Consider the following 25,656-nt stretch of genomic DNA (forward strand, 5'->3'; position numbering starts at 1 on the left):
CGTGAAAATAAATCGAGCGTAGTACACTGAATTACATTGGGTGTTCCTATCTATTTGATTTATTTTATTTGGATGGAATGTATTTTACTTTATTTATATTTTTATTCAACTTTTAAATAAAAAAGTTAAGTCAAATACATGATACATGACAAGAATAGGTAAAATATAAAAAAGGTAATTAAACTAGAGAAGAATTAAGTTATTTTTCATACACCATAATTATGAATTGCAAAATAAGAAAAATGTTTGGTGCACACCCAACATCTTATCCAACATCTAGAGAAAAAAAATATAAGTATGATATTTATGATATAATAATAAAAAAGATAGGAAAAAAATGAGATCGTGAGGGATGTTAGTATAGAGTATATAAAATCATGAATGATTCGTGTATCACTACTCGAAAAATAATTATATCTAACGTGTAGCTAGCTATAACAAATATACTCTTAACTAGTTTTATGAATAAAAATTAGGTGCACATTTTTAATATTTGTTATCTTATTTTTTAAGTAAAATTAGAGTTTTATTTTCAAGGTTAACTTCAGCGTTTAAGATTAACTTTCATTGATCAGTAGATTTATGAAATAATTTTTTATTTTAATTAAAAATAGTACTACAATACTTAATTTATTATACCTAATTTTTGTCATAAAGAAATTCCAATTGGCTTTGTGCAAGTCTTCTTCAATTTCGTCCGTTTGTCTTGATTTTGAAAGGTGAGTGGACATAACTAATTTTTGGAGTCTTGTCTAAAAGACATATTAATATTACAGTTTACTTCGAAATGATGGATAATTTTCATCCACAAAGCATATCGTGTATGTACAGCAATTCATGACGAAAAGTCAGAGCTTATTATATAGAATATAGCTACATGACTAAACATGTCTTTACCCAGAGCATTGAGCGTTCAGCTATGAAGTTCAACCAAGAAAAGCAAAGAAAACAGAGAAGACAAGCTAGCCTGGCATCGCCTTGAAGCCTCAAGGTGATAAAAAGGTTTTAGGGCATGCTTGGATTCATGATAGATGGTAGAGTATTTTGAAAGTAAAATTAATTTAAAGTCATAATATTTTGTTATATCACAAAAGTAGTAAAATTTTGTCTGAAAATTTGATTTTAAATAGATTTGTAATACTTTACAAATTCAATCTACAAACTTAAGTTTAATTTAACTTAAACATGTACTTATTGTCGATTATTTTATTTAAAAAAATATAGATCCATTAAACAATTTATTACATATTTTTTTCTTTTTTTTCTATGTATCTCCTCATTATTTTTAATTTTTCATTCATTTTCACTCATTATTTTTATTTTTATTCATCTTACTTCTTTCTTCTCTTTCAAACACGACCCTAAAAAATGAGTGTTAACAATACATACATTCTCTTAAAACATATTGATTAAAATTTATTAAAAATATGTGAAGGAATCATTAAATAAGTTATAGAATCCATAATTTGTATAATTTCTAAAAAAATTCAACTCAGAAAAAATATTTAAAAGAGTGTGTGAAAAAATATGACCCCATATTTCCTTAAAAAAACACATCTACTATGATTCATCGACTAGGGTCAAGCATGGTCATTTCAGGTCACATAGAGTACAAATGTATGACAGTAGTTAGTTATGTATCTATCTATATTTTTGTTTTTTTATTTGAAGGCATTGGCATGCATACATGACATGACCATAAATAAGTAACCCTACCCCTTTACGTGCACACAAGCAAAGATAAAAGGCCCACAATCATAACAACCAAAAAGCCCCCTTCTCCTTCCAACCCCTCCATTTTCAACAACAATTCCTCTAAGCATCGTTCAGACAAGGGTACACCACAACAGCTTTTGTTAGTCCTCACCAAGCGATGAGAGTTCCCGTTCCCTCATCCCCACAGGCCAACCCAAAACCCACCAATAACGTTGTCCGTACCATTGCCCTTCCCAACCTCAACAATAGCACCACGCCCCCCACGGGCCTGTGCTACGAGCCCACTTCTGTCCTTGACCTGTGCCGGAGCCCGAGCCCGGGCACCGAAAAGCCCACCACCGATCACTCCGTTCTCGTCACCAACTCCCAAGACTATCTCGACCTGGAAGACCATGCGTTGCACAACTTGGACTGGGACTCCATCATGAAGGACTTGGGCTTACACGACGACTCCGCCACCCCCGTTTTGAAAACTTTTCTCCACCCCGACGACGACGACGACGACGACAACAACAACAACCCATCATGCGACGACTTCACACTCTTCGACCACGCGCTTGAATTCACCACTCTCTCCGACATCTACTCCAACCAAAACTTCGCTTTCGATTTCAACCACTTGCCTCACGACTTCAACCACCTCAACGGCTTCGATTTCATCGAAGAGCTCATCCGCGCCGCCGACTGCTTCGACACCAAGCAGTTACACGTGGCGCAACTGATATTGGAGCGGCTCAATCAACGACTACGATCGCCCGTCGGAAAACCACTCCATCGCGCAGCGTTTTACCTCAAAGAAGCTCTCCAGAGTCTTCTCTCCGGTTCGAACCGGACTCCGAGGATTTCATCCCTGGTGGAAATCGTGCACAGTATCAGAACCTTCAAGGCCTTTTCGGGAATTTCGCCGATCCCAATGTTCTCGATCTTCACCACCAATCAAATAGTTCTGGATCACGCGGCGAGCTCCTTCATGCACGTCATCGACTTCGACATCGGTCTTGGGATCCAATACGCTTCCCTAATGAAGGAGATTGCGGAGAAGGCGGCGGATTCGCCGGTGCTCCGAATCACCGCCGTCGTTCCGGAAGAATACGCCGTCGAGAGCACGCTCGTCCGCGACAACCTCGCGCAGTTCGCCCTAGATCTCAGGATCCGCGTGCAGGTCGAGTTCGTGCCGCTTCGAACCTTCGAGAATCTCTCCTTCAAGGCCGTGAAGTTCGTCAACGGGGAGAACACCGCCGTGCTCCTGTCGCCGGCGATTTTTCGCCACCTCGGCAACGCCGCCGCGTTCCTGGCGGACGTGCGGAGGATCTCGCCGAGCGTGGTGGTTTTTGTGGACGGCGAGGGGTGGGCGGAGACTGCCACGGCGTCGGCGGCGTCGTTCCGGCGCGGCGTTGTGAGCAGTTTGGAGTACTACTCGATGATGCTGGAGTCGCTGGACGCGTCGACGGTGGGAGGCGGAGGGGAGTGGGTGAGGAGAATCGAGATGATGCAGCTGCGGCCGAAGATTTTGGCGGCGGTGGAGAGTGCGTGGCGGCGGGTTCCGCCGTGGAGGGAGGCGTTTTACGGCGCCGGAATGAGGCCGGTGCAGTTAAGCCAGTTTGCGGATTTTCAAGCAGAGTGCCTGTTAGCGAAGTCTCAAATCAGAGGATTTCACGTGGCAAAACGCCAGAACGAACTGGTGCTTTTCTGGCATGATAGGGCCATTGTTGCCACGTCAGCATGGCGCTGTTAGAACATGGAGTGTTATTATTGGCAGAGGGGATTATGTAATAATGTAGTAATTATAATAAACTGCAACGAAAGTAAATTTAGGTTCCAATTTCGAAGTCCACTACACTCGTTCAAACTATTGCTATGATGGAAAAAATCTAGGTATCTTTGGCAAAAGGAAAAGGTGGGGAGGGGGTGGTAGATAAGATAAACTTGTATTTTTCTGTACCATTTTGTTGTCCTTCTTTGTTGGATGGACTCTTTGTTATCCTGATGAACTTTACTACTGGTTTTCTAATCAAAGGGTTTGGCAGATTAAATGGTTCTTTGACTTATTTCTACCTTTTATTCCTGATGGTATGGAGTATTTTGCTGCAAAATGAGAAATATCAAAGGTTTATATGACGAGCATATTCAATTACGAATATTATTAGTTCGTCATCCACTTTTTATTTATACTGTTTTCCCACCGACTCATGTCCTTCTCCTTTTGTTATTAGCGGTATGAAATAAGTTCTAATGCCAAACTGCACCGACGTTGATCTTTTGAAGATACATGTTTATCAAGAACTAGGACATTCTATATATAGAAAACACCAAGTGAAATCATCTTATCTTCAATATAGAAAAAGCAAAGGGTAGGAAACTAAATGTAAACATCTTGTACCACACTACCACTAGTCTAGCAATTTCATGCTTCTTGAGATTTCAGATAGTGATGATAACGTGAATTTTATTCTTTTTAAGTATATTGTTACCTGTAATTTTTTTCGTATTCACCTGTAATGCAGAAAAGCATAGTAAACATAGCAGGCAATAACTTTACTGTGTATGCTTCTTGTTCGTTCTGAAATGGATCTTCTTCCTTTTCCTTTTGTGCCAACTTCCGACGATGGTGTCTCGCCTTGGTGAATTAATGGGGATGAGAATATTTAAAAGGCAATTTCCGATGCTTTGCTTAATGAATTTTCAAGTATATATGCTATAAATAACAATTGGTCAAGAGTCTTAGAGTTGGATCTTTCTCATGGTAGAGTAGAGGCTTTCCTCTTACGATAATAATCTGGGTGAGGTGGGGGTAATAATTTAGGAGACACGATTGGTGCACTTATCGTGCATCATGATATATGATTGTACATGGCTACATGCTGAGTCTTCAAATCTCCTAAAACTTGAATATTGGCCGTAGTAAATGTAACTTATATATGATGGGTTCAGGACAGTTACCCACCTAAGTTTACTTCAACATTTTATATATGATGGTAACATATAGTCTATTCTTTGATTGTCTCATGAGTAGGTAATATATTATTGGATAGAAACTTAGTAAGACCTGCTTAATTATATCATCCACACACAAAAATGAAGAAGTAAGACCTACTTATATTTTGGGTTGTTATGTGAAACAACTATTCTTTTTTCTGAATTTGTAAGTCATCTCTAGACATATAATAGATTTTTTAATTTATTGTTGAAATTATTTCGATGAACATTGAATGTGAAAACAAACGAACAATTGTCAACGAATTTAGTTGTTGTTTGGAAAAATTTCACAATGTGTCAATATCACTATAAAGTTGTTGGAAAATATACATAAGTCAATTTTTATCTTAATGACAACATCATTAATTGTGAAAAGACTTCCCTACAAGCGAAATGAAGACTTTTCAACAACTTCAATTACCATCAGGAATGATTTCACTATATCCTAATGGCATTTTAAATTCATTGTGAAAGATTTATTTTATTATAACACCTCTAGTTGTTATTGAGAAAAGTTTCTTTATATATTTTTTTAAAAAATTAATTATTTTAAAAAACTTAATACAACCACATTGAAACAATCTGAGTGTGTGTGTTTTTTAAAATAATTAATTTTTAAAAAAAATATATAAAGAAACAATCTGAGTGTGTGTGTTTGGATGAGGGAATTTAAAATTTTGAGAAATTTAAAATTTTAAAAATTTTAAATACTTCAATTGAAATTCTTTTACCTCAGCCGTGTGATAGGCAGCGACGGCTATTCCCCTAACTGGCGGATGCAATTCTACATGTCCCCCTACGTCCGCAACCGATCGACACTTTGCGAGCTTAGACGATATTTCTTGAAGAAGGGAATCATCGGCGTGAGGGGAGAGTTGCGAGTTCAAAAACGAGATTTCAGAAACTTTCATGTGGAAGAGAGGATGAAAAATACGCAAACATTTTGCAAGGTTCTTCTATCAAAAAGAGAATTTCAATTTAATTAAATTTTTACATTTTTAGTTGTTTAAAATTCTGTTTTAAAATTTCAAAAATTTAAATTCTTTCATAAAAAAAATATTAAAACAATGAATTTTGGATCAAAGAAATTTAAATTCTCTGACAAATTATTTTCCTCAATTAAAATTCTTTATTCAGACGCAATCTAAAAGTTCAAATCTCGGTTAATAAAGATGCTTACATTTAATATTCCATTGCGTTTCAAACATAATTATCTCTTGAATTATAATAATACTTGTAAAAGAAAGTCTATTGAAGTTAAAAAAAAACTTGGCAAAATTAAACTTTCAAATAAATATAAAAATCAGTAAACTTGTGACTTATAAATACTATACTCGTTCTCTTTTAATAGTGTAAATATAACATGAATTATATTAACTTTAGACATGCAACAATTAACTCACGAGATAAGAAATTCATGCTCTGAATTAATTCTTTTTACTATATTTGTAATATATTTTTAGAATGTATTTATTGTCTCTTGCTTTTTTAAAAAAAAATCCATGCAATCTAAATTTAGGTTTGAATTTACAACTAAAAATTGACAAAACTTAAAAACTATCTTCAATCAAAATTAACCACATAAAAAATAACACTATGTAGTGATATTTCAATTTTAAAATACAACACTTGATTAATTTTAATTAAAAACAATACTATAAATATTTGTTATGTTATATCTAGATTCTGTCTCTCAAACAAAAATTCTACATGCGATGGGTCATTGAGAAGAGACCTGTGTCATTTTTGGGCAGGAGCCTGTTATGTTAGTCTTGGGCTTGACCCATTTTACGATATCAGTTTTTTCGGATCTTGCTATATACACACATTTTACTAAGTACACTCCATACCACCAATTTTACCTTTTTTATTAAAAAAGTACACCCCTTTTGCTTTCCATAAATGTATTTCTGGAATTATATATAACTATTTTAGAAATGTATCTCTAGAACTATGATTTATATTTTGGGAGATATACTTCTCGAGTAAGTATATATATTTTTAATAAAATATCAGTTAAGAATTAAGATGATTTACGAAAAATAAAAAAAATGATAAACACTTATCTTATATTCAAGTTTTTAGTCTTATTTTCATTTTATCATTAGTATTGTTTAAAATATTCATCTTATCTTTATTATTCTTTAAATCCTAATTTTAAACCATCTTCACCATATATTCATTATATAATATTGCATTTTCATCATTATTATACAATATTTTATGATTTCCTTCATTTGATAATATTTTTTAAGGTACATTCATTGCTAACTTTATGTGACACTGAATTGTTGACGTAAACTTGGATTAGAAAATGAATATAAACACACTTAAAGAAAAGAAACCATTGCCAAAAGTTTTGTTTTGTACTTAAGGTGTTTAATATATGAAGTTAGTGATGAATATACCCAGAAATTTAGTGTCACATGAAGAAAAACACAAAATATTGTATAATAATGATAAAAACACAATATTATATAATGAATATATGATGAAAATAATTTAAATTTGGGATTTAAAGAATAATAATGATGGGATGAAAATAAGACTAACGAACATGAGTATAAAATAAACGTTTATCATCTCTTTTTCTATTTCTCACCAACCACCTTAATTCTTAAGTGATATTTTATTAAAAATATATACTTATTTTGGAAGTATATTTCGAAAACCATGAATCATAGTTTGGGCAATACATTTTTGGAATAAGTATATATAATTCTGGAAAGACATCTTCAAAAGCAAAATGGGTGTACTTCTTTAAGAAAAATGGTATAAGGAGGGTGTGAGGGTGTACTTAGGAAGAAGAGGTGTAAGTAGCTAGAAGTTTTTTTTATTCAACTTTTTTTTGGTTTTTGTTATTCTTCTCATTTTTTTTTCGGTGATTGACGGTTAGCATAAAACCAAAAGCTTATAAATTTCGCAGGAATTTACATAGCATGTCGGAAACTAAGGGAATGGTGCCTTGGGAATTAGAATGGCTCTCCTCGGATCAAACATAACAAGCGAAGTACGCATCGCTCTTCTTTTTCTCTTATTTATATTTCCTCATTTTTTTATTTAATTTTTCTTCATTTAGGGTTTTGATTCTGCATCCTACCCAAATTCTACATTTCAATTTGTACTTCTTAATATTGATTGCAATTAAACACGCTTTTTATTGTTTTCTCATATAAAAGAACTATTGAAATTATCTCAGGTATCATTGCCCAGAATTTTTTTTGTCTGTCATGTGTGCTTAGATTGATGTGTGAGCTATTTGGTGCAGGTTGGACTCCGATTGCTCCTTTGTCCACTTGGTTCCAACGTTGTAATTAGAACAGCATGGTCAGAAATTTTCATTTTACTATTAACAGTTATGATTTTAAGGATGTTTGTGGTTAAATTTGTTATTTAGCTATTGATCTTCTGTTTTTGCAGCTGTACTGTCGGAGTTGCTATGCCTGTGTACACTACGTTCAAGGCAATAGAAAGTAAAGATCAAGATGCTCAACATAGGTGTCTTCTCTACTGGGCAGGTGCGAATTTTCCTAACTTCTTCATTTTCTTTTTTGATCTCTTTTCACCAACCCTTGTTTTAGAGACTAATAGATAGATGAAAAAGAGAAACTATGTCAAGTGATTACAACATTTTGATTGATGGGGTGGCTATCTGACACGGCAGTGGTGTACCCAGCTCTCTTTTTTGGGGAGAAGCTACCTGGGGTGACTACATTGCCAATGAGTGGGGAGGTTTAATGGAGTCTTTTATATGAGATAGTGGGGAGAGTGAGAGTTTTACTCTCTAAGGCGTGTATTCTAATTTACAATATAGGAGTAGATTTGTTCCAATAATCCAAATATCCAATTGTTACATTTGCCTCCTAGATAGATTAATACAATTATATCAATTTATCCCCCTGCTTTTTTATGCATCTTTCTGTACGTTGGACTTGCTGTCATGAAACATTTGTTCCTGAGCATCTTTAGGTGTTGCAAGAAGAATGTAGGAACCACATATTGGCCCAACCCAACATACTAATTGATTTATCAGAAGATGAAAATTAGATCATAAAACTGAGGTGCAATTCCTACCCTCAAGTATTACAGTTTCCTACAGCCAACACACCACTTCCTATTCTGATAGCTGATAACAAGTCCCTAATGTTCTAACCAAGTTTGTCGAAATCAAGTTTCAACGTTGGAATGGAAGGAGGGTGTATGATCATTGGATCGTATCATGAATTTTAAGTTTAAACTAAAATGAAAAACTACATTGAAACACATGCGCAAATACACACACATGCATAAAACATAACATAGATAAGAAACCTAATAACACAGCAGCCCAACAACAGAGCACGTGGCAGCAACATAGTAACAGCACAAAGAAGCAACACAACCAAAGAAGAAAAAAGGGATGGGCAATAGTGTGCTGTTGGAATGAAAGAAGCACAAGGGAATGAACTGAAGCAGAAACAGTGAGGAAAGAGGGAATAGTGTGTTGTCAGTTATGAAAGAGAAGGATTTCAATGGTTAGGAAAGGATTGGGCACTAGGGAAGAGAGGGGGAACCAGAAGCCATAGGCAGAGATAATCATGGCCTAGGCAGAGATAGTCAAATATGCAGAATTTTTTTCCCATACTGAACCGGATTGCATGACCCAACCTACCCAAATTCACATCAATGGTACATTTTTTTTTTGGCATTGCTCCAAAGATACAATGCTTTGGAGTGACAATCCAGATCGCTCCATATGCCTGTGATCCTGCTTGACATGCAACTTGTCGGAGAGGAAAAAACTTGTTGGATTATGGATTGAATGATCCAACGGGTCGGCACACAAGTTTGACAATTCTGGTCCTAACATGCTCAACCCCCCACCTCCAAATACAATTCATGTTTTCAATCGCTTTGCATTACCATGATTAAGCATAAAGCATATTGTTTTACATTAATTATGAAGTTTTTTCTCCATTTTTATTTTTGCAGCCTATGGTTCATTCAGCCTTGTTGAAGTGTTCACAGACAAGCTTATTTCTTGGTATAGTTTGATCACATGCTAATCCATTATGTTGGTTGTATGGTACACTATTCTCTTGTTAACAAGAATATCTCCCTTTTTTTGTTGTTATTTTTTTATGGCTGTTGGTATCTTTTTCATCTGGATTACTAATTATTGCAGACTCACGGTGAACTAAATCACATGTAATTTTAATGGTTTTTTCAGGTGTCCTATGTACTATCACCTGAAGTTTGCATTTCTTGTTTGGCTTCAACTTCCAACTACCAGTGTGAGTTCCATAAAGACTTAGAATTAGGTTGACTCTATAATGATGTTTTTGACCCATCTGTAACTGTTTTTTTCCTTTCATGTCCCTTCCTTGTGCCATTTCTCTTCTTAGTTCTTACTTTTTTTTCTTTCGTCTCCTTTTTCTTTTACCATGATTTGATCATAGTATCTTCGTAGTTGAAACAAATCTGCAATTCTTATATAAGCATATTAACTTCTTTGCCACAGTTGAAACTTGAGAATTTCATCAGTTTCTTCTGCTTGACATGTGTTGTTTTTTTCTTGGCAAATGAGAGCATTCTGATTTGGAGACAAATATAGACAGCTAATATGCAAAATTATTGAATTGCATGTGGAGTTGGGCAGAAAGGTTTTGACATGAAACTGCATAAATCTAGGTGTAAATCTAATCCTGTAAACTATTATAGGGGTGTGAATTTGGGTACATGTACAAAGTTCAATCTTTTTGTTCAAATACCTCGTGATTCTCCCAGGAATTCCCCCTTTTAAGTTATTAGCAATTTTTTTATCCACCATCTTCCTATTTTGCGTTTGCTTTTTGTTATTTATATCACTAAACTGTCTTCCTTGTTTATACATTTTATGGTTGGCAATTTGTCTGTTTAATGCCTCAACACTGTTCTTTCATTTTGCTGATAAACTACTTTGGTTCAAACAGGGAGCAAAACAAATATATGCAAACCACTTGCGCCCCTTTTTGTCGAGGCATCAAGCACGAGTTGATCAAGTCTTGGGTTTTGCATATTGTGAAGTGGTATGTCTGGTACATTGCCTTTTGACTTTATGAAGAAGAATCTTGTGATCCCATCAAAGATGGGAAAATCCAGAAATAGCCTTGTTGTGATCCCATCAAAGTACTTTTTTTATTAAAATAAGTTTTTTTTTGCTTGTTCGATTTGTTTGTTTAAACTGTTTTCTTTTTCTTTTAAAAAAACAGTTTTCTGCTTTTTTTAAGTAGCAAATCTTAGTTGCATCTTAAAAAACACTTTCTTTAGAATCACTTTTTTAAGATTAAACAAACTGTCCCATTGATTGGTGTTTAGCTGGTAGAGGGGAAGCATTTTCTGACTCCACTTTTAAATATAGCGATATTTTTTCACCTTTTGTGAAACAGCTGTATTTAACAGTGGAATTTGACTTGTTAAACATGCAGATAAAACTTGTCAGTTCATACCAAGCAGAGATCCAGTTTGTCAGGAGCATGGTAGTAAAGATAACTGGATCAGGTGAAATATTAAGTTTCTGCCCCCTGCAATTGATACTGCTCATTGCGCATATATGTTACTAAACTGCAAATTGAATTTGTTTGTGGGTCAGCGGATCAAATGTTGAGAGGCAATGCTGAATCAGATAATAGATCGCCGCAACATAGTTCACCCGAAGACCCTGCCTCTGATGCTGAAACGGACCAAAACCACAATCACTGATGAGTGCTAGTGCCCTTGGACTGCGTGGAATAAGAGAGACTAGACTTCTGTTGTTTTCTACAAATGTTATTTTTTTAATTAGCGTTTTTAAGGTAATCAATATTAGAAATCTTGTATTTTTCAATTTTTTTATGATAAAAGAGTGATAGTGTTGTTTAGTGTCTTAAAGGTGTATCTTTATAGCTCAATTGATTGAGCAAAATGCTTGAGTTGTTACAAATTCTCTTGAATCTTTGATCCTACATATAAAATTAGTTTCATTTTTTTTGGGTTTATAAAAAAGTGTCTTAAAGTAATAGTTAAAGAATTAAAAATCATTTTTTTATTATTTAGTATAACATTTAATGCTATTAATGCGGCTTTACTGTGATTTTCAATAACTTATATATATATATATTAACAAACGTTTTCCTAGCGTTAAGAATTGCTGTGCCCATTGAGATGAAACTTGCCTCAATAGGCACAGCTTAACACTTCAGTGGATGACGTCGACTAACTTCGTTTAGAAACCCCACATTTTCCATCAGCTCAAATATAAATTGGTAGAACAAACACATGGTTCCATGGTTACCTCTTACAAGGTGCTCGGAAATTAAAGCGGCATGTAAACATCAGCAGAAGTTGAGAAAGTGAAACTACTGAACACCGAACAGAAGTGCCCAATTAGCATAAAATCATCTATTCATCGGCACAAGTAAATACTAAAAATATGGGATTTCTTTGAACACTATCTGGCTTCTGAATATGCCAAGCCAATGCCCTTCCAGAAGCTCGACCCAATGGCAAGCACTATCCTCAACTTACGATCATGGGATGATTCATGATTACGATTTTTTCAAGATTTTGACCAAACCCCGAATTGGAGAAATATGCACCGTCATATCTGAAGAAGGCACAACACACAATCCTTGGTCCAAGACCTACTTCTGGAGTTACATTGTGACTGGAACAGTCTCTTCGATACAATCTTTATTATCACTGAATTGCATGTAAGTCTCGATAAATAATGTAGGCCAAGGTTATTTACTATATAACCTACATATAAAAATCTGCCCAATAAAAGTGTTGAAAAAAATATTTTGCTATAATTTGTTTTACAATACTAAACGGGCAAAACATAAGGGGAGTGACAATTAAGGGTTAATGGTAAAAATAGTAAACCAAGGAAAAAAATTATATCCTATGCTCAATTTCGCCATTGATAAAATTTCAGCTGCAAATTCGTGTCTTTTGGGAGTTGATAATTTTTCGCCGTTGCTTTGGCATGATAATAAGAAGCTGATTCATTCAAGATTAGCAATTGCTTCTGAACCACACATTCGTTCTAACTCTTCCTGTAGACAGCAATTATTGTCAAACGATACAATTTGAGTTTGTAACAAGACAACCTGGACTTTGCATAGTGTAACAAAGTGCTAAACTGCTAATGCTTCTGGAAGCAGAATGGTCAGAGAAATTACCTTGATGGAATCATTTTCAGATGTAAGTTTCTTGCATTCTTCAGATACTCTCTGAAGCTCTTCTCTGAGAATTCGATTCTCACTTCTCAGAGACTCCACCCTCTTTTGTAACTCTTCACACTCAGCCTGGTTGGAGCAAGAAATACAGAACACATCAAAATGTTGTAAAATGTAGCATTGAATATAGTCAAATAAAACCAGCTTTCCGGCCTCCAAATATCAAGCAATTAAAGAAGGGACTAAGGAGCATGAAGTAGATTTTCCAAAGTACCTGCTTGCGTAGCCTTGACCTCCTAGCAGACTCCCTATTAGACTGTTTCCTTTTCTGTTTCTTTAGTTCACGATCGTCCTAAAAAGTAAAAAAATCATAGGGGAAGGGAAAAGGAAAGTAAAGCTCAGCAAGGGTAAAGGAACTAAAGAATGCAAAGTTGCAACATAATAATGAACGTCAGTCTATGGGAAATACTTAGTATCAGCAAAACGAAAATGTTTTTCTTACCTATTAAAATAACCATGAAAATGATAAATGTTAACTATGAAAAAAAAATGTAATACATGCTTTGAACAATCTTTAAGAAAAACTAATCAAGGAATCATACTTGTATCCATTGTTCACCAAGCGGGACTTCACGTCCCATTATGGTTGGAGGAGTAACAGCTTCTGAGGCAGAAGACTGATTATGTCTCATTTTTGCAGCTTCGGCACCAGCAGGAGATGCGTCCCACAAGTCCATTCCAATATTAAGACTAGTTGGAGACATTGAGACAGCGGGATTTCCAGGTACTGAAGAATGAGGAATGGTGCTCACAGAATTCTTCCGTGCATTGGCTCCTGAAAAGGTTCACGCAAACACAAAATTTTTTGAGCAACCACGAAAAAGAAAGATAATCATGAATAATGTTGCAGCATACCATCAACAAGCATTTGGTCAAAACTCCCTTTCTTGTTTGTAGCTGATTCCTACAATGAAATACAACTCATGAGATTGCAAGAAACAGATTAAGTACTTTTGCTGAGAAAATTGAAGTAACAGAAAAAGTTAGTATAAATGATGAGTGGATCAAGTATATTTTAGGAAGGATATTAATATTTAGTAATTTACTTTAAACAATTTAGAGCAGAAGTACTGATGCTAAACAGTACACCTGTTGGTCAGTATTCTCATCACTAGCATCTGAAGATCCCTCTGAACCACTTTCAGCACTGTTAATGAAATTTTGTAAATAGTGGATATTAAGGAAGCAAAGTGAGGAGAAAGAAGTCTCAGAAAGATCTAAAATTGACCAGTGGCTTGCCAAACCTTTGTGAGACACCATCATTTCCAGAACCTGAGCCTGCCTTTCCATTGTCTCCTGCTTTGGAACCACTGTTTGTAGACACACCCTTCGAACTTTTGGCAGAAACCCGATCTTTTCCATCAGACTCCTTTCCTAATAACTCTGTACCATTCTGTGTGGTGCTTGGGGTCTACCAAAACAATGAAAAAGGCCAAAAGAACAAAAGCAAAGATTATAAATGAAATGCCAAACAATAACATACCTAAATAAAGTTGCTTAGGAACGTGTGAATTCAATTCATCTTGTATAAGCAAATGACAGAATTCACATTTTTCTGCCAAGGGGTTGAGGGGTAAAGGGATTAGAATGAGTAAGTTGGATACCGTTGCCATGCTTGGATGAGCATAGACATTCCCAGGAGGATATATAGCTGGATATGGAACAGGAGTACCATATGGTGGAATTAGAGGCTGCTGAAAAAAATAGAAAAAACGTGTCAACAGAACTTTCTCTACCAGAATGTGCAAAAATATATCACCAATGAAATATGTTATTGACCTGGCTTCCCCACAAATAAGGATGGGGAGTTGGGGAAGCAACAGTTGAGGCAAAAAATGCACGTGGTGTGACTCCAGGAGCATAGTAAGCCTAAATAAACAAGCAGACATTTAGATACTAGAAATTTTTATATGTTGAAGAACTTTCACAGATACAAAAGTCTGTAATCTGTATCACATTTTCCACTAACCTGCACCGAGCTTGACCAATCAGGATATGAAGGTGCCAGTGGTATCTACAGTTAATATTTAAAAGAAATGATTAGGACTTAAAAGGACTAGAAGAAAGAAAAAAAAATGTGAAGAGAAATAGTAACCTTAGTAGAAGAAGTAGAAGATGGTTTAGAAACTTTAGCTGTGCTTTCTTCATCAGTTCCCATCCAGATCAGCTCAGAAAAACTGCCTTGAAATCAGATTAAGTTCTGATAATTGTTTAGGTCATATATCACCTTCAACAAGTACGCATGCCAGACAACGTACTGAATAAAGAAATATAAAATTACATGTCACTAAAAGCATTCAGTACGTTTTAAGCTTCTTATTTTAGGGAATCGTTTTAAGCTATTTATTCTCCTGAAATATGTATTACTATAATTAAACATTTCTTTTACAACTAAACAAATTAATATAATCAATGAAGGTCAAAACTGACCCTTCTCTTGATGAGATTTGAATTAAGGATCTATAGCATCTCACTAGCTGGTCCTTTACTCTAGATAAAACTAAAGCAATAACTCTTAATCCGAAAGATTGACACTCTTGGTCATAAGATGAATATCCTTACTTCAAATATGGAAAAACTGGCAGATTACCTAAACAACAAAACACATGAAGTGATCAAGTCTGATAATTCAACTTAGTTATTGCTTGGGATTGATGTTTGATGATCAAACACATTTAAACTTTTATCTACCAGAAACTTATTGCAATAAACAAATAGCAAAGAAAGGAATTTTTTAACAGAATGAATTTTCAAATATAAAGTGAGAAGATGAAGCATTATTTTCAATTCTGGAAACTAAGTTCAGTAACTTTTATTAATGATTAAAGCATTAAAAAATATAAAAAAAATAAAATTACAAAATCTCAATGACTTGTAATATTGAGCCTCACACGAAGTGGTTATCCTTTATATATAATCGTTGATTAGCAAATAGACAAGAGATAGCTTACCCGTAGCTATATTTTATCATGCAACACATGGTATGTTTAGAGTCCGATTCACACAAGGATAAAGTGAAAAGAGACAAGGAGGCAATGTATTTATGTTCTAGAAATTTTTCTTATTACAGATGTAAATATGTGGATGATTGTATTCACATATACAGGTGCAATTTCCGGTGATGCTATTTTGGGTTTATAATTGATTGTATTTTACTTTCCGGTGATGCTATTTTGGGTTTATAATTGATTGTATTTTACCAGGACAATCGTGCGTCAAGTCATCTCATGAGTAGTCTATTCTAATGAGATGAATTGCAAACTTGGGCATTCTTACATAGCGAAATATCATGATTAAAACACGGTTTGTCTTGAGGGACTTCTATGATACCCCTATTTAAATGGCATATATTTTGAGACTAAAGTACTTTTGTCTATGGATCAAAACCCTATTTTTTTTTCATTTTACTTTTATTCGTTGAATTTGTATTAAAATGTGTGCACAATTAAGGGGGTAAATGATTTGGATTGGGTTGAATTTTATTTATTTTTCTACTCAATTGGATTGGATTAGATTGGGTATATCGTTTTTTATTGTCAATCTAATCATTTAATTGGAGTGGATTAGGTTGGTTATCAGGTTTGACCATTAGAAAATTACTACTTCTTTAAATTTTAGAAAAAAAATCCTCAAATTCAAAAATAATAAGGATATTTTTTTTTTACATAATAGTAAGGATATTTTCAAAAATCAATATTCATAATACATTGTATTATTCATATGGTAAACTGAAAAAAAAACGGTAAATATATACTGACAATATTATTCATAAAAAAATGTATTATCTTAAAATAAATAAATAAAAAAACTCCAAAATAATATATTACCTTAAGACAAAAATATATTAACTCGAGAGTATGTGCTTAGTTTTAGTATTTTTATATTAGTAATTTAATTGTATACGGATTGAATTGGATTAAGTTAAATTTTTGTTGAATCCAAAACTCCAAATTCGTCCCCCAATCTAATTTTAATTGGGTTTATTAAACTAAAATCAATCCAATCTAATAAATTTAATTAAGTAAGATTGAATTAGACAAGTTAACCTAATTAAGTAAGATTGAATTAGACAAGTTAACCGATTAGGTAAGATTGAATTAGACAAGTTAACCTAATTAAGTAAGATTGAATTAGACAAGTTAACCTAATTAAGTAAGATTGAATTAGACAAGTTAACCTAATTAAGTAAGATTGAATTAGACAAGTTAACCTAATTAAGTAAGATTGAATTAGACAAGTTAACCGATTAGGTAAGATTGAATTAGACAAGTTAACCGATTAGGTACAATCTAGTTACACCCCTTTACACAACACTTCTAACTTTAAACCAAACATTACTTAATCAAATCAACATCACATGCCTTTTTATTTAAACTTGCTTATGAAAAAACATGCAAGATTAACGATACTTCAAATTAAGATGTACACCACTTATTAAAGTCCTATATAAACCTCCAAACACTATTACTACATACCTACCACCCATTGAGGTGATATATGCATGTGGAATTAATAGGAATAAGACGCCCTACCAACCTTTACCATATCCTGCTGCTACTGTTTTGAACTTGTGCATTGGGCTGATTTTTAATAATATTTATTTGCCTAAAAAAACTATTTTGGACCGTTGTAACTTTCTTCCTTGAAAAATATTATTAACATCTTCATTTTTTAAATGCATTCTTTTTTATTAGAGTATATTCGGCAATCAGCACTTACATTAGAAATTGCATTTTTTATTATTGTATGACGCGTTCAAAAGTTATGTTAATAACATTTGTCTTCTTTATAAAGGAGGTATCATTTTGTACGACTATCAATTTGGGCAAGCCCAACACATTCGCCTAGTCTAATGTGAGCCAATATATTATTAGACGAGGCTGGGTTAGGCTAATTTTTTGATTCATTTGTTTTTCTATTCATAGGGTTAAGCTGGGTTAGGTTAATTTAATTGAGAACAAGAAACTTGTTAGTCCATCCTATCACTATATGGGGTATAGGTCAAATGGGTCAACATATAAGTTCACTCCTTTTTGAAATTTGGATTATTAAACTTTTCATTGATAAAAAAAAAAAAGCAATTTCAAGTTTTAAAATCTAAATTCAAGTTTTAACTAGTGCTTTGTTAATTTTATCCCATATCCAAATATAGGATATACGTGTGTGTATCCCTATCTATCATCAACCGAAGCTAAAGTAGGCTTTTCCTCCAGTTTTAGGCGTTCTTACCCACTAGTATCTTATGTTTCAATATGTTCTTTTATATCAGGAAACAAACCAAATCCGGCTTTAGACTCCTTATTTCAAAGATAAATCGTGTTGAATTGTTGCTAAAGCCGTAAGAAATTGAGAATCGCATCAAACAACAACCATGAAATGTTTTCTATTCTAATAATTAATATAGACTAATATTATAAGACAATTATATTAGAGATTTATCACCGATAGATCTTATTTTATATGATCAAATTAAGTGAGTTTGTTAGTCAACTAAATAACATGATATATGAACTTAAATAAATAAATGTCACTAACTCATTGAAGGATAATGAGAACCTTATTAGATTAACACGAAGATTATGGTCTACCATTTACTGAATGATTACATATCATTTTTTTTCTCCCCATCTCAAAAGTTATGAAGATGCTATTTCTTAAGAAATGAAGAGGTTCTAATTGAGAAAAAATCATCATCGTCTATGATCTAATGGATAATGCAAAAATTTTACAACAAATATCAAAGAACTTTAGATCAATAACCAACTTTGGATCGACATATTTTATCTAATCCTTAATAATCAAACATTTTGGTAAATTATCTTAAATTATAAACCTATGAATCTTTAGCTTCCCCATAAGAAATAAAAATTAAAAATATTCCAACATGAGATTCTAACTCATCCAAGTATCTTTCTACTTTTTCCCGCTCACTTTTCTCATGCGGAAAGAATTGAAATAGAAACTAATTAAGAATTAATCAAGATATATTGATTAACATATGGCAGCAAACAGATTTAACAGCCAAGCAGCGAAATGTCACATTATAGAAAAATTGAAATTCTCCGAGAAAACAGAGTTTAGCTTCAATCTAAAGAGGAAAGTAAAAAAAAAAAGAGCAGTACAGCAAGTTCCTAAAACAAAATTGAAGCTGAAAAAGTTTGAGATCCCGAAATGGAGAAAACAAATTAAGGCAAGCACAACGGTGAACCATCACCGTCAGAGAAATATATAGTAGCAATTTGCAGAAAAATGAAGAGAGAGAGAGAGAGAGAGAGGGAGGGAGTGACCTGTTTCCATGGCGCAAAGAAAGTGGCTGAAAACGGTGAGGTGGAAGTCCAAGTGGAAGTGGGATAGATAAGGATGATTTGAAGTAAGTGTGTGCGGCTTTTGTTTTGTTGAAAGGAAGGAGCCAAAGACACAGAGGTTTCTGTTTTCAGGTCTTGTTTGGTACGCTATGAGAAACCAACACCAATGTTTGCGTGACACCTCGTGGAAGTTAGAATGAAACTACTTTAACTCAAATAGTTGAGTTGAGTGTGGGTTCGGTGCAACACGTGCGAGAAGGGGAATTCAGCTGTCCACGTCTCATTGGATTAGGTTTGCCCCATCGCGACTATCTATGTGCGTTTGATTTTATTAGAATTGATGATAAGATAACATTATTTATTTATTGATAAATACTAATTAATATTTTTAGGATATTGATTAAAAAATTCAAAAAATATTTTTATTAGAATATATAAATTACGCTGTTTATAATTTTTTTCGTATATTTTTTTTAAATTTTTACAATATATATATATATATATATATATTAATTTTTTAATCAATATCTTAAAAGTTTAAATTCTTTATTATTTACATATTTTTCCTTATAGTTTTTTTGTTTTCATTAATTTAGCATGTGGCAATGAATGCCATGACAGTTGCTACACGCGCGCGCGCACTTTCTCTTTCTCTGCTATGCCTATTGTCCGGTACTTTGCCTCCGGTTTCCACTTGTTGTCTGCTATACTTTTGAATTTTTATGGCATTGCTGTCTGCCGCATGCCAAAGAAAATTCTCACCCGCATAAGCTCTCAAAAAGAAAAATATTTGATGAATACTCAAAATATTATTTAACAAAGAGAGAAGGAAAAAAATATAATAAGATTTATGAAGTCACAAGAAAAATGTTAAAAAAAAAGAGATACTTATATAATATTTAAAATAAAAGATGATTTATCTATTATTAGCTATCAAAATATCACTCGCTCTTTAAAAGAAAAAAGACAAAAAATACTATTATTCTCCAAAATACCGTGTAACGGTAACAAGTGTTTTCACACAGGTAAGATTGAGTTTAATGTACCCTGAATATTATCTTGCATTTAATTGGATGATTTGTACAGACATATACTTAGATAACCTTTGAAGTATTTTTACACTTTGAAGTAAACATTAGATACTTAGATTATCTTGCATTTATTCAAAAAAAATTATCTTGCAATTAATTGCATGATTTGTTCTGACATAATTTGTAATGGATACCTGCTACTTGAAACAAAATATTTAAAATTATTTTTTAAACTTTGAAGTAAACATAAAAATATCAGTTTTTGTCAAAATATACTATTCTTAATTTTCTTTTTTTTTATAACAATAATTGAAATAAACGTACCAAAAAAGGATCTACTGGCGACTGGCGTTGATACTGGTTTTTTAGCCGAAAATAACATAAACAGAGATGATAAGAAAAGCCCATTTAGCACAGCCCAAAAATTAAGAGATTATGCCTTGCATCATAATCTCTTAAGAAAAAAAGGCCACTAGGCCAGTGAAAGAGGTTTTTCCACTGACCTTTGACACATGGCTACAATAGGAACCATTGACTTTATACATACAGGGAACATGACAATCTTCAAAGCAAAATTGCTCTCTCTTCTGTACATAGAGTGGAATAATTTTCATAAGGTTTAAATACATTTTTATTCTCTTAAAAAAATTTGGAATAATTTAATTTTTAGTCACTTATATTTTAAAACTAATCTTTTAATTCATATTATTTGAAGTTAGCACCATCAATTCATCGATATCATCATCAGCATTCAGCAGCAACGGTTGTGTGGATACTATGAATCTCGAGTGTTTATGCGAGAGGCTGAGCAGCTAGAAGAGGAAAAGAAGAAAAACGTTGTAAATCAGTGATTCCTAATGTTATTTCAAGTGTGTATCGTCTTTAAAAAAAAAACTCTCAACCCATGAGCCTATCTGGCTCAGGTTCCATCCGGGTGAGCCACAAGCTAAATAAGCAGGGTCAAATTTCACTCATAATTATGGTTAGTTAATTTTTACCAATCCAATTAAGATCAAATCCTTGATGAACCAGCTACACCCAAAAACACTAAAAATATATTTACAACTTGAAAAATGATATTTAGACATTTTTAAATATCAAACACTTTATTAATATTTTTAATTTTTTTTCTAATTTCTCTTCTTTTATTATATCTATTATATCTATATTTTTCTATCCATTTCTCTTTAGATGACATTAGCATTGGGTGTCTATGTATTTTTTTTTTCTTAAAACTTTTATAACTACCAATTTCGTGATTGGACCCGAAGGAATGGCGAACTTGAAACATCCGATGAGGTTGTCGATAATACCTAATTGGCTAATCACCCATGATATTATTAGCACTAGCCTAGTAGAGTGAGCAAAAACCATAGTTTTGAGAATAAATTCATGTTGCAAAGAGACAAATGTATTGGCACCAAAACTTAAAAACAAAATTATGATAATATTTCATGACAACAAGTTTATAAGTGATAAATCATATTTTGATTTAAATTAAATTGAATTATAATCATATCAATTTATACACAGAAAATTACACATAAATATAAAATTCATTATCTATAAAGAAAAAAACAATTAAATCTAATATAAATAAAATAAAAAGTCATATACTTAAAAATAATAAATAAATTCAGAGAAAAAAAATTATAAATGATGCATATTATCATATAATGTCGTACTAATTAAAATTAAATTGATTCATTCCTAAATATCACAATCAAACTATAACGTTTATACAAAACAAGTAATTCAATATATAAAATTAAGAAACAGATGATAACTCATTGACAAATCTATCATTATATTAAATTAATTATACATTTAATTAATCAGATTCAAATTTAATCATCTACTAGTACGACCACCATTATATCCAACTCTATCTTTTAGTATGACGTTTGAAACATCACATTTCTTAAAACATCTTTATTAATGGAGCAACTAAAGTGAAGTTACTTAAGTCACTTTTAGTGGTACTATCATCTGATGCTATAAAGGAATACAAAGTCAATAAGACACTCCATTACAAATACATTCCCGAAAATTAAATTTGAATAAGGTGTGCCACACGAAAGGAGTTAATAATTATGATGATAACAAGTCATTGCCAAAAATAAAATAGATAAGGTGTCCCGCTAGGTTATGATTCAATATTATTACTATATGCCCCCGCTATCGAACGACGAACAGTTTGTCTTTATTCTTTGATTTTATATTGGTATAATATTGATTTCTCCCCCCTAAAAAACAATGAAAGCTAGGATTTGTAAGCTCAATTATTATTTTGTTGTAAAATTAAGAAACACACGGCACAACTATGTCTTCATAGCTGATCGACATAAGCTAATATTGCACACAAAGGGAAAATACTGCCATTTCTGGTCAAATTGCAAATCATGATGTTAATGGATACTTTCCAATTTCCAAACCATAGTCAAACAAACACGCTTAGCTACCTAGCTAGCTAGGAACAATATACATTGGATCATTCACATTATCTACAAAGTTCTAAATTCCTATTGCTAGTTTTACATATACAGATTAATCCATTCCATGCCGTTGATGTAATGGATCTCAGGCACGTAAAACACATCATCCTCATATCCATCAACTCCAAATTCTCCAAAGAATGGTGGGTCCACCGCTTCCATTGACTGTGACTGTGACGAACTAGAACTGTTGCTTGGGACTCTCTCAGCACTCTCTAGCAGCCTCTGAATCTCTTTCTCTGCCTCAGAAAGTTGCTCTTTGAGCTTCAACACCTACAAGCAAAGGTGCCAATATGAAAATAGTTAATATATTTATGATAATATCTAACCAAAGATAAAGCTTAAAGGGGTGTTAAGGGAATATATCTAAATAGAGACACATGATAGGTATTGATCAGAGGCTAATGGCATTTCACGTGGGAACACATGTTACGTGTCTTCTTCACAAGTGGGCCTTGAGCAGGCCCAACGTGTGCTATCCTAATAATATTGTACGGAACTTATCGAACAAATGGAAGAAACAGTGCCTTCTGTTGTCTACTAAGGTGGCAGTTTGCTGTTCTTTTCTTGTTAGTGGTTTTCCCCTTTTTTGTTATTATTATTATTTTTGTTGAATATTTTTCCACATGACTTATCTATGGCTGAGAACTCAAGTGTCACTTGGGTTTCTTCGAGCCCAGAGCTCCTCTCTGCACGTTCATATGGTGGGTCTTGGTTCCACTTTTCTTTACTTTTTTTTTTCTTTCTTGTTTTGCCCTGAAGAATCGGTTGCATGCGGGTGCTTCTATACCTCTTTCAACATTTACAGGAATAAACTACTAAGAAAATTTACAAACAAATAAATAAATACAAATCCTAACCTAATCAGTGATCTTAGAGCATTAATTAAGAAATTAAAAGAAGAAATTTTTTTATTGAAATATGCAATTATATGCTACTCATAACTTTTTTTAGAATCTCCTATATTTTACATAATAAATATTTTTTCTTTCAAATTTATAATCAATATTTCATGGACATTGATCAGTAAGATTCATCAAACAAATCAACCAGTTACAAAAGATAAAGAAAACAATAGAGAATAAAAAAATACCAAAGCCACCACAGAAGTAACGTGGTGACATGCTAGCCAGAAATTGACGTTTCTGTTATGAGCTAAAGAAAATGACACAACCGTTGAGGGCAAACTGTGCAGTGCTTGGATATAAAGTAATTGATGGGAAACAAAAGGAGTTTCAACTTTCAACTTACTCTCTCTATTCTCTAGGCAAGCGTACTACCTCCACTTGCGCTTTCAGTTTCCACAAGGTTAGGCCATAAAGTCAAACTCTTTGTACTGTTTTTTTTTTATTTTTACCCAAAAAGTTTCCTAAGCACAAGAACTAATATGGGCCAGTGAAAATGGCTCTCGCTTGTTAATTGCGTGATACCTATGGCTTTTAAATATAGTTAATTTCTCAGAATAATTATTAATTTCTAGGAAAACCAAAAAAAAAAAAAAACTTACATATGAAAAAGAAAAAGAGGTATACCTCAGTCTCTAGGCGACATTTCTCGAGCAAGGTGGCTTCATGATTTTTTTTAAGGTTGGAGTACTCTTCTTCCAACTTTTTGTTCTTCCAACGAGCTCTTCTGTTTTGAAACCACACAGCAACTTGTCGAGGGTCCAAACCAAGCTCCATTGCCAGCCTGTCCTTTCTCTCGGACTCAAGTTTGTGTTCATTTCCAAAGTTTTGTTCAAGGAGATTAACTTGGTCATCACTAAGCTTCCTCTTCTTGTTGGCTTCCGAGGCAGCGTTTTCTCCTCCTTTGTTCTTCTTGTTACGACGGCGTCTTGGCTTCTTAGTGTCTCCTGAAAAATAGTGATACATGGACACGAAAAGTTAAAACAAAGGTGACGTTTTTTATGAATAGAGCTCCAGAGTAACATTTTTGAGTTTGAGCACGCATGTATTCTAATTACCTTGTTGAGCAATAATTTGAGTGTATGCATCAGCAGGGAGTAACTGAGACATGAGCATCATGTGGTCTTGGAAAGGTTGTCGATGATTCATTGTGGTATGTTATGTTAGGTTCCTAGCTCTCTCGCTCGCTCTTCACTGGCTTCGATCTCTTTGATCGCAAAACCAGTGTGATATTGATGTTATCCTCAAAAGGACGATATGTTTTTGGAGAGACAACATAGACCTTCCGCATATATATAGGGAAAATGATGCCTGTCCACTTAATTTGTGTTCAAAGGGTGTGGAATAATGTACTCTAAGAAATGCCCCCAAGTTTTGCAGAAATTTGCAGATCAGTGCCATTCTGTTTTCACTGTTTATTAGTTAATACTCCCTCAAGGTTTTACGTAAAAAAATTAAGAAAATAAACTTACTTTTTTATTCTAATTGTTGCAGAAAGAAAAAAAGGCTTCCTTATATGCGGTTAGATGTAACTTATTTTAAAAAATATAATAATTATTGAAAGTTAAAATAAAATTTTATAATGATTAAAGATAAAAACATTCAGACAAAATATAACACCAAATAAGATTATTTCATTTATAATAATTACAAATAAAATAATCATAGAGTTCTTTTTTATTCCTTTTTCTTCTCCCTCCGTAATAAATACATGCGCCAAATAATTAAATATTAAAAATCTACAAAAATATAATTGATAAAAGAGTTTAAACTTTACAAATGGCAGATGATACAAACAAAATTTTTAAAAAATCCGACTCTTTAAAAGAAAGTAAGGGAGTAGTTGTCGAGATTCAAGTGAAGACACACCAGCAAATAAAATATGTACGGACGCATCACAATAGATCATAAGATATACGTACGAGGCATATAATAAGTGGTTTTCATTGTGTATTTACGAATATATGGTACGAAAAGTATTAAACTAAATA

At 33.3% G+C, this 25,656-nt stretch overlaps 4 protein-coding genes across 9 annotated transcripts; 2 read left to right on the top strand and 2 right to left on the bottom strand.

Annotated features, from left to right (window-relative positions):
• The first annotated feature begins 1,643 nt into the window (after positions 1-1,643).
• Positions 1,644-3,726, top strand: LOC100807470 (scarecrow-like protein 15). Its single transcript, XM_003517193.5, has one exon. It carries the CDS (start codon positions 1,874-1,876, stop codon positions 3,449-3,451), a length of 1,578 nt encoding a protein of 525 aa, XP_003517241.1. The 5' UTR covers positions 1,644-1,873; the 3' UTR covers positions 3,452-3,726.
• Positions 3,727-7,587: 3,861 nt separating this feature from the next.
• Positions 7,588-11,687, top strand: LOC100808008 (HVA22-like protein k). Its single transcript, XM_003517194.4, has 8 exons — positions 7,588-7,702; positions 7,961-8,019; positions 8,113-8,210; positions 9,664-9,715; positions 9,902-9,965; positions 10,644-10,739; positions 11,139-11,211; positions 11,303-11,687. Exons 1-8 carry the CDS (start codon positions 7,670-7,672, stop codon positions 11,410-11,412), a joined length of 585 nt encoding a protein of 194 aa, XP_003517242.1. The 5' UTR covers positions 7,588-7,669; the 3' UTR covers positions 11,413-11,687.
• Positions 11,688-12,068: 381 nt separating this feature from the next.
• On the bottom strand, positions 12,069-19,420 carry LOC100808533 (G-box-binding factor 1). Of its 6 annotated transcripts, XM_006573531.3 has the most exons (13): positions 19,217-19,419; positions 15,360-15,519; positions 15,025-15,186; positions 14,899-14,943; positions 14,709-14,798; positions 14,534-14,623; positions 14,174-14,340; positions 14,019-14,076; positions 13,785-13,833; positions 13,472-13,704; positions 13,144-13,221; positions 12,873-12,998; positions 12,069-12,746 (listed from the first exon to the last, which is right to left on the bottom strand). In XM_006573531.3, exons 3-13 carry the CDS (start codon positions 15,085-15,087, stop codon positions 12,696-12,698), a joined length of 1,050 nt encoding a protein of 349 aa, XP_006573594.1. In that variant the 5' UTR covers positions 15,088-15,186; positions 15,360-15,519; positions 19,217-19,419; the 3' UTR covers positions 12,069-12,695. The 6 variants fall into 6 exon arrangements, with proteins under 6 accessions (XP_006573594.1, XP_040872253.1, XP_006573592.1 ...); XM_041016319.1 differs by lacking the exon at positions 15,360-15,519 and having other exon boundaries at positions 14,534-14,620; positions 15,025-15,106; positions 19,217-19,420; XM_006573529.3 differs by lacking the exon at positions 15,360-15,519 and having other exon boundaries at positions 14,534-14,620; positions 15,025-15,110; positions 19,217-19,420.
• A 3,125-nt stretch (positions 19,421-22,545) lies between these two features.
• LOC100809616 (homeobox-leucine zipper protein ATHB-40) lies at positions 22,546-24,939 on the bottom strand. The gene is made up of 3 exons (XM_003517197.4): positions 24,724-24,939; positions 24,293-24,612; positions 22,546-23,033 (listed from the first exon to the last, which is right to left on the bottom strand). Exons 1-3 carry the CDS (start codon positions 24,812-24,814, stop codon positions 22,800-22,802), a joined length of 645 nt encoding a protein of 214 aa, XP_003517245.1. The 5' UTR covers positions 24,815-24,939; the 3' UTR covers positions 22,546-22,799.
• Positions 24,940-25,656: the final 717 nt, after the last annotated feature.

Source organism: Glycine max, chromosome 1 (genome assembly GCF_000004515.6).
Source record: "Glycine max cultivar Williams 82 chromosome 1, Glycine_max_v4.0, whole genome shotgun sequence".
NCBI lineage: Eukaryota > Viridiplantae > Streptophyta > Magnoliopsida > Fabales > Fabaceae > Glycine > Glycine max.

Bases quoted from the DNA above. Each gene is read 5' to 3' on its own strand.
- LOC100808533 (XM_006573528.3), bottom strand. The intron at 14,944-15,024 runs GTTACTATTTCT...TATTAACTGTAG, and splicing joins CTTCTACTTCTTCTACTAAG to ATACCACTGGCACCTTCATA. The intron at 12,747-12,872 runs GTAATTTCTCTG...TGCTGTCTACAG, and splicing joins CTGAAAATGATTCCATCAAG to GAAGAGTTAGAACGAATGTG.
- LOC100809616 (XM_003517197.4), bottom strand. From the start codon at position 24,814: ATGAATCATCGACAACCTTTCCAAGACCACATGATGCTCATGTCTCAG. The intron at 24,613-24,723 runs GTAATTAGAATA...ACTATTTTTCAG, and splicing joins TCAAATTATTGCTCAACAAG to GAGACACTAAGAAGCCAAGA. The intron at 23,034-24,292 runs GTATACCTCTTT...CTTTGCTTGTAG, and splicing joins AATGTCGCCTAGAGACTGAG to GTGTTGAAGCTCAAAGAGCA.
- LOC100807470 (XM_003517193.5), top strand. From the start codon at position 1,874: ATGAGAGTTCCCGTTCCCTCATCCCCACAGGCCAACCCAAAACCCACC.
- LOC100808008 (XM_003517194.4), top strand. From the start codon at position 7,670: ATGGCTCTCCTCGGATCAAACATAACAAGCGAA. The intron at 9,716-9,901 runs GTATAGTTTGAT...TGGTTTTTTCAG, and splicing joins ACAGACAAGCTTATTTCTTG to GTGTCCTATGTACTATCACC. The intron at 9,966-10,643 runs GTGAGTTCCATA...TGGTTCAAACAG, and splicing joins TTCAACTTCCAACTACCAGT to GGAGCAAAACAAATATATGC.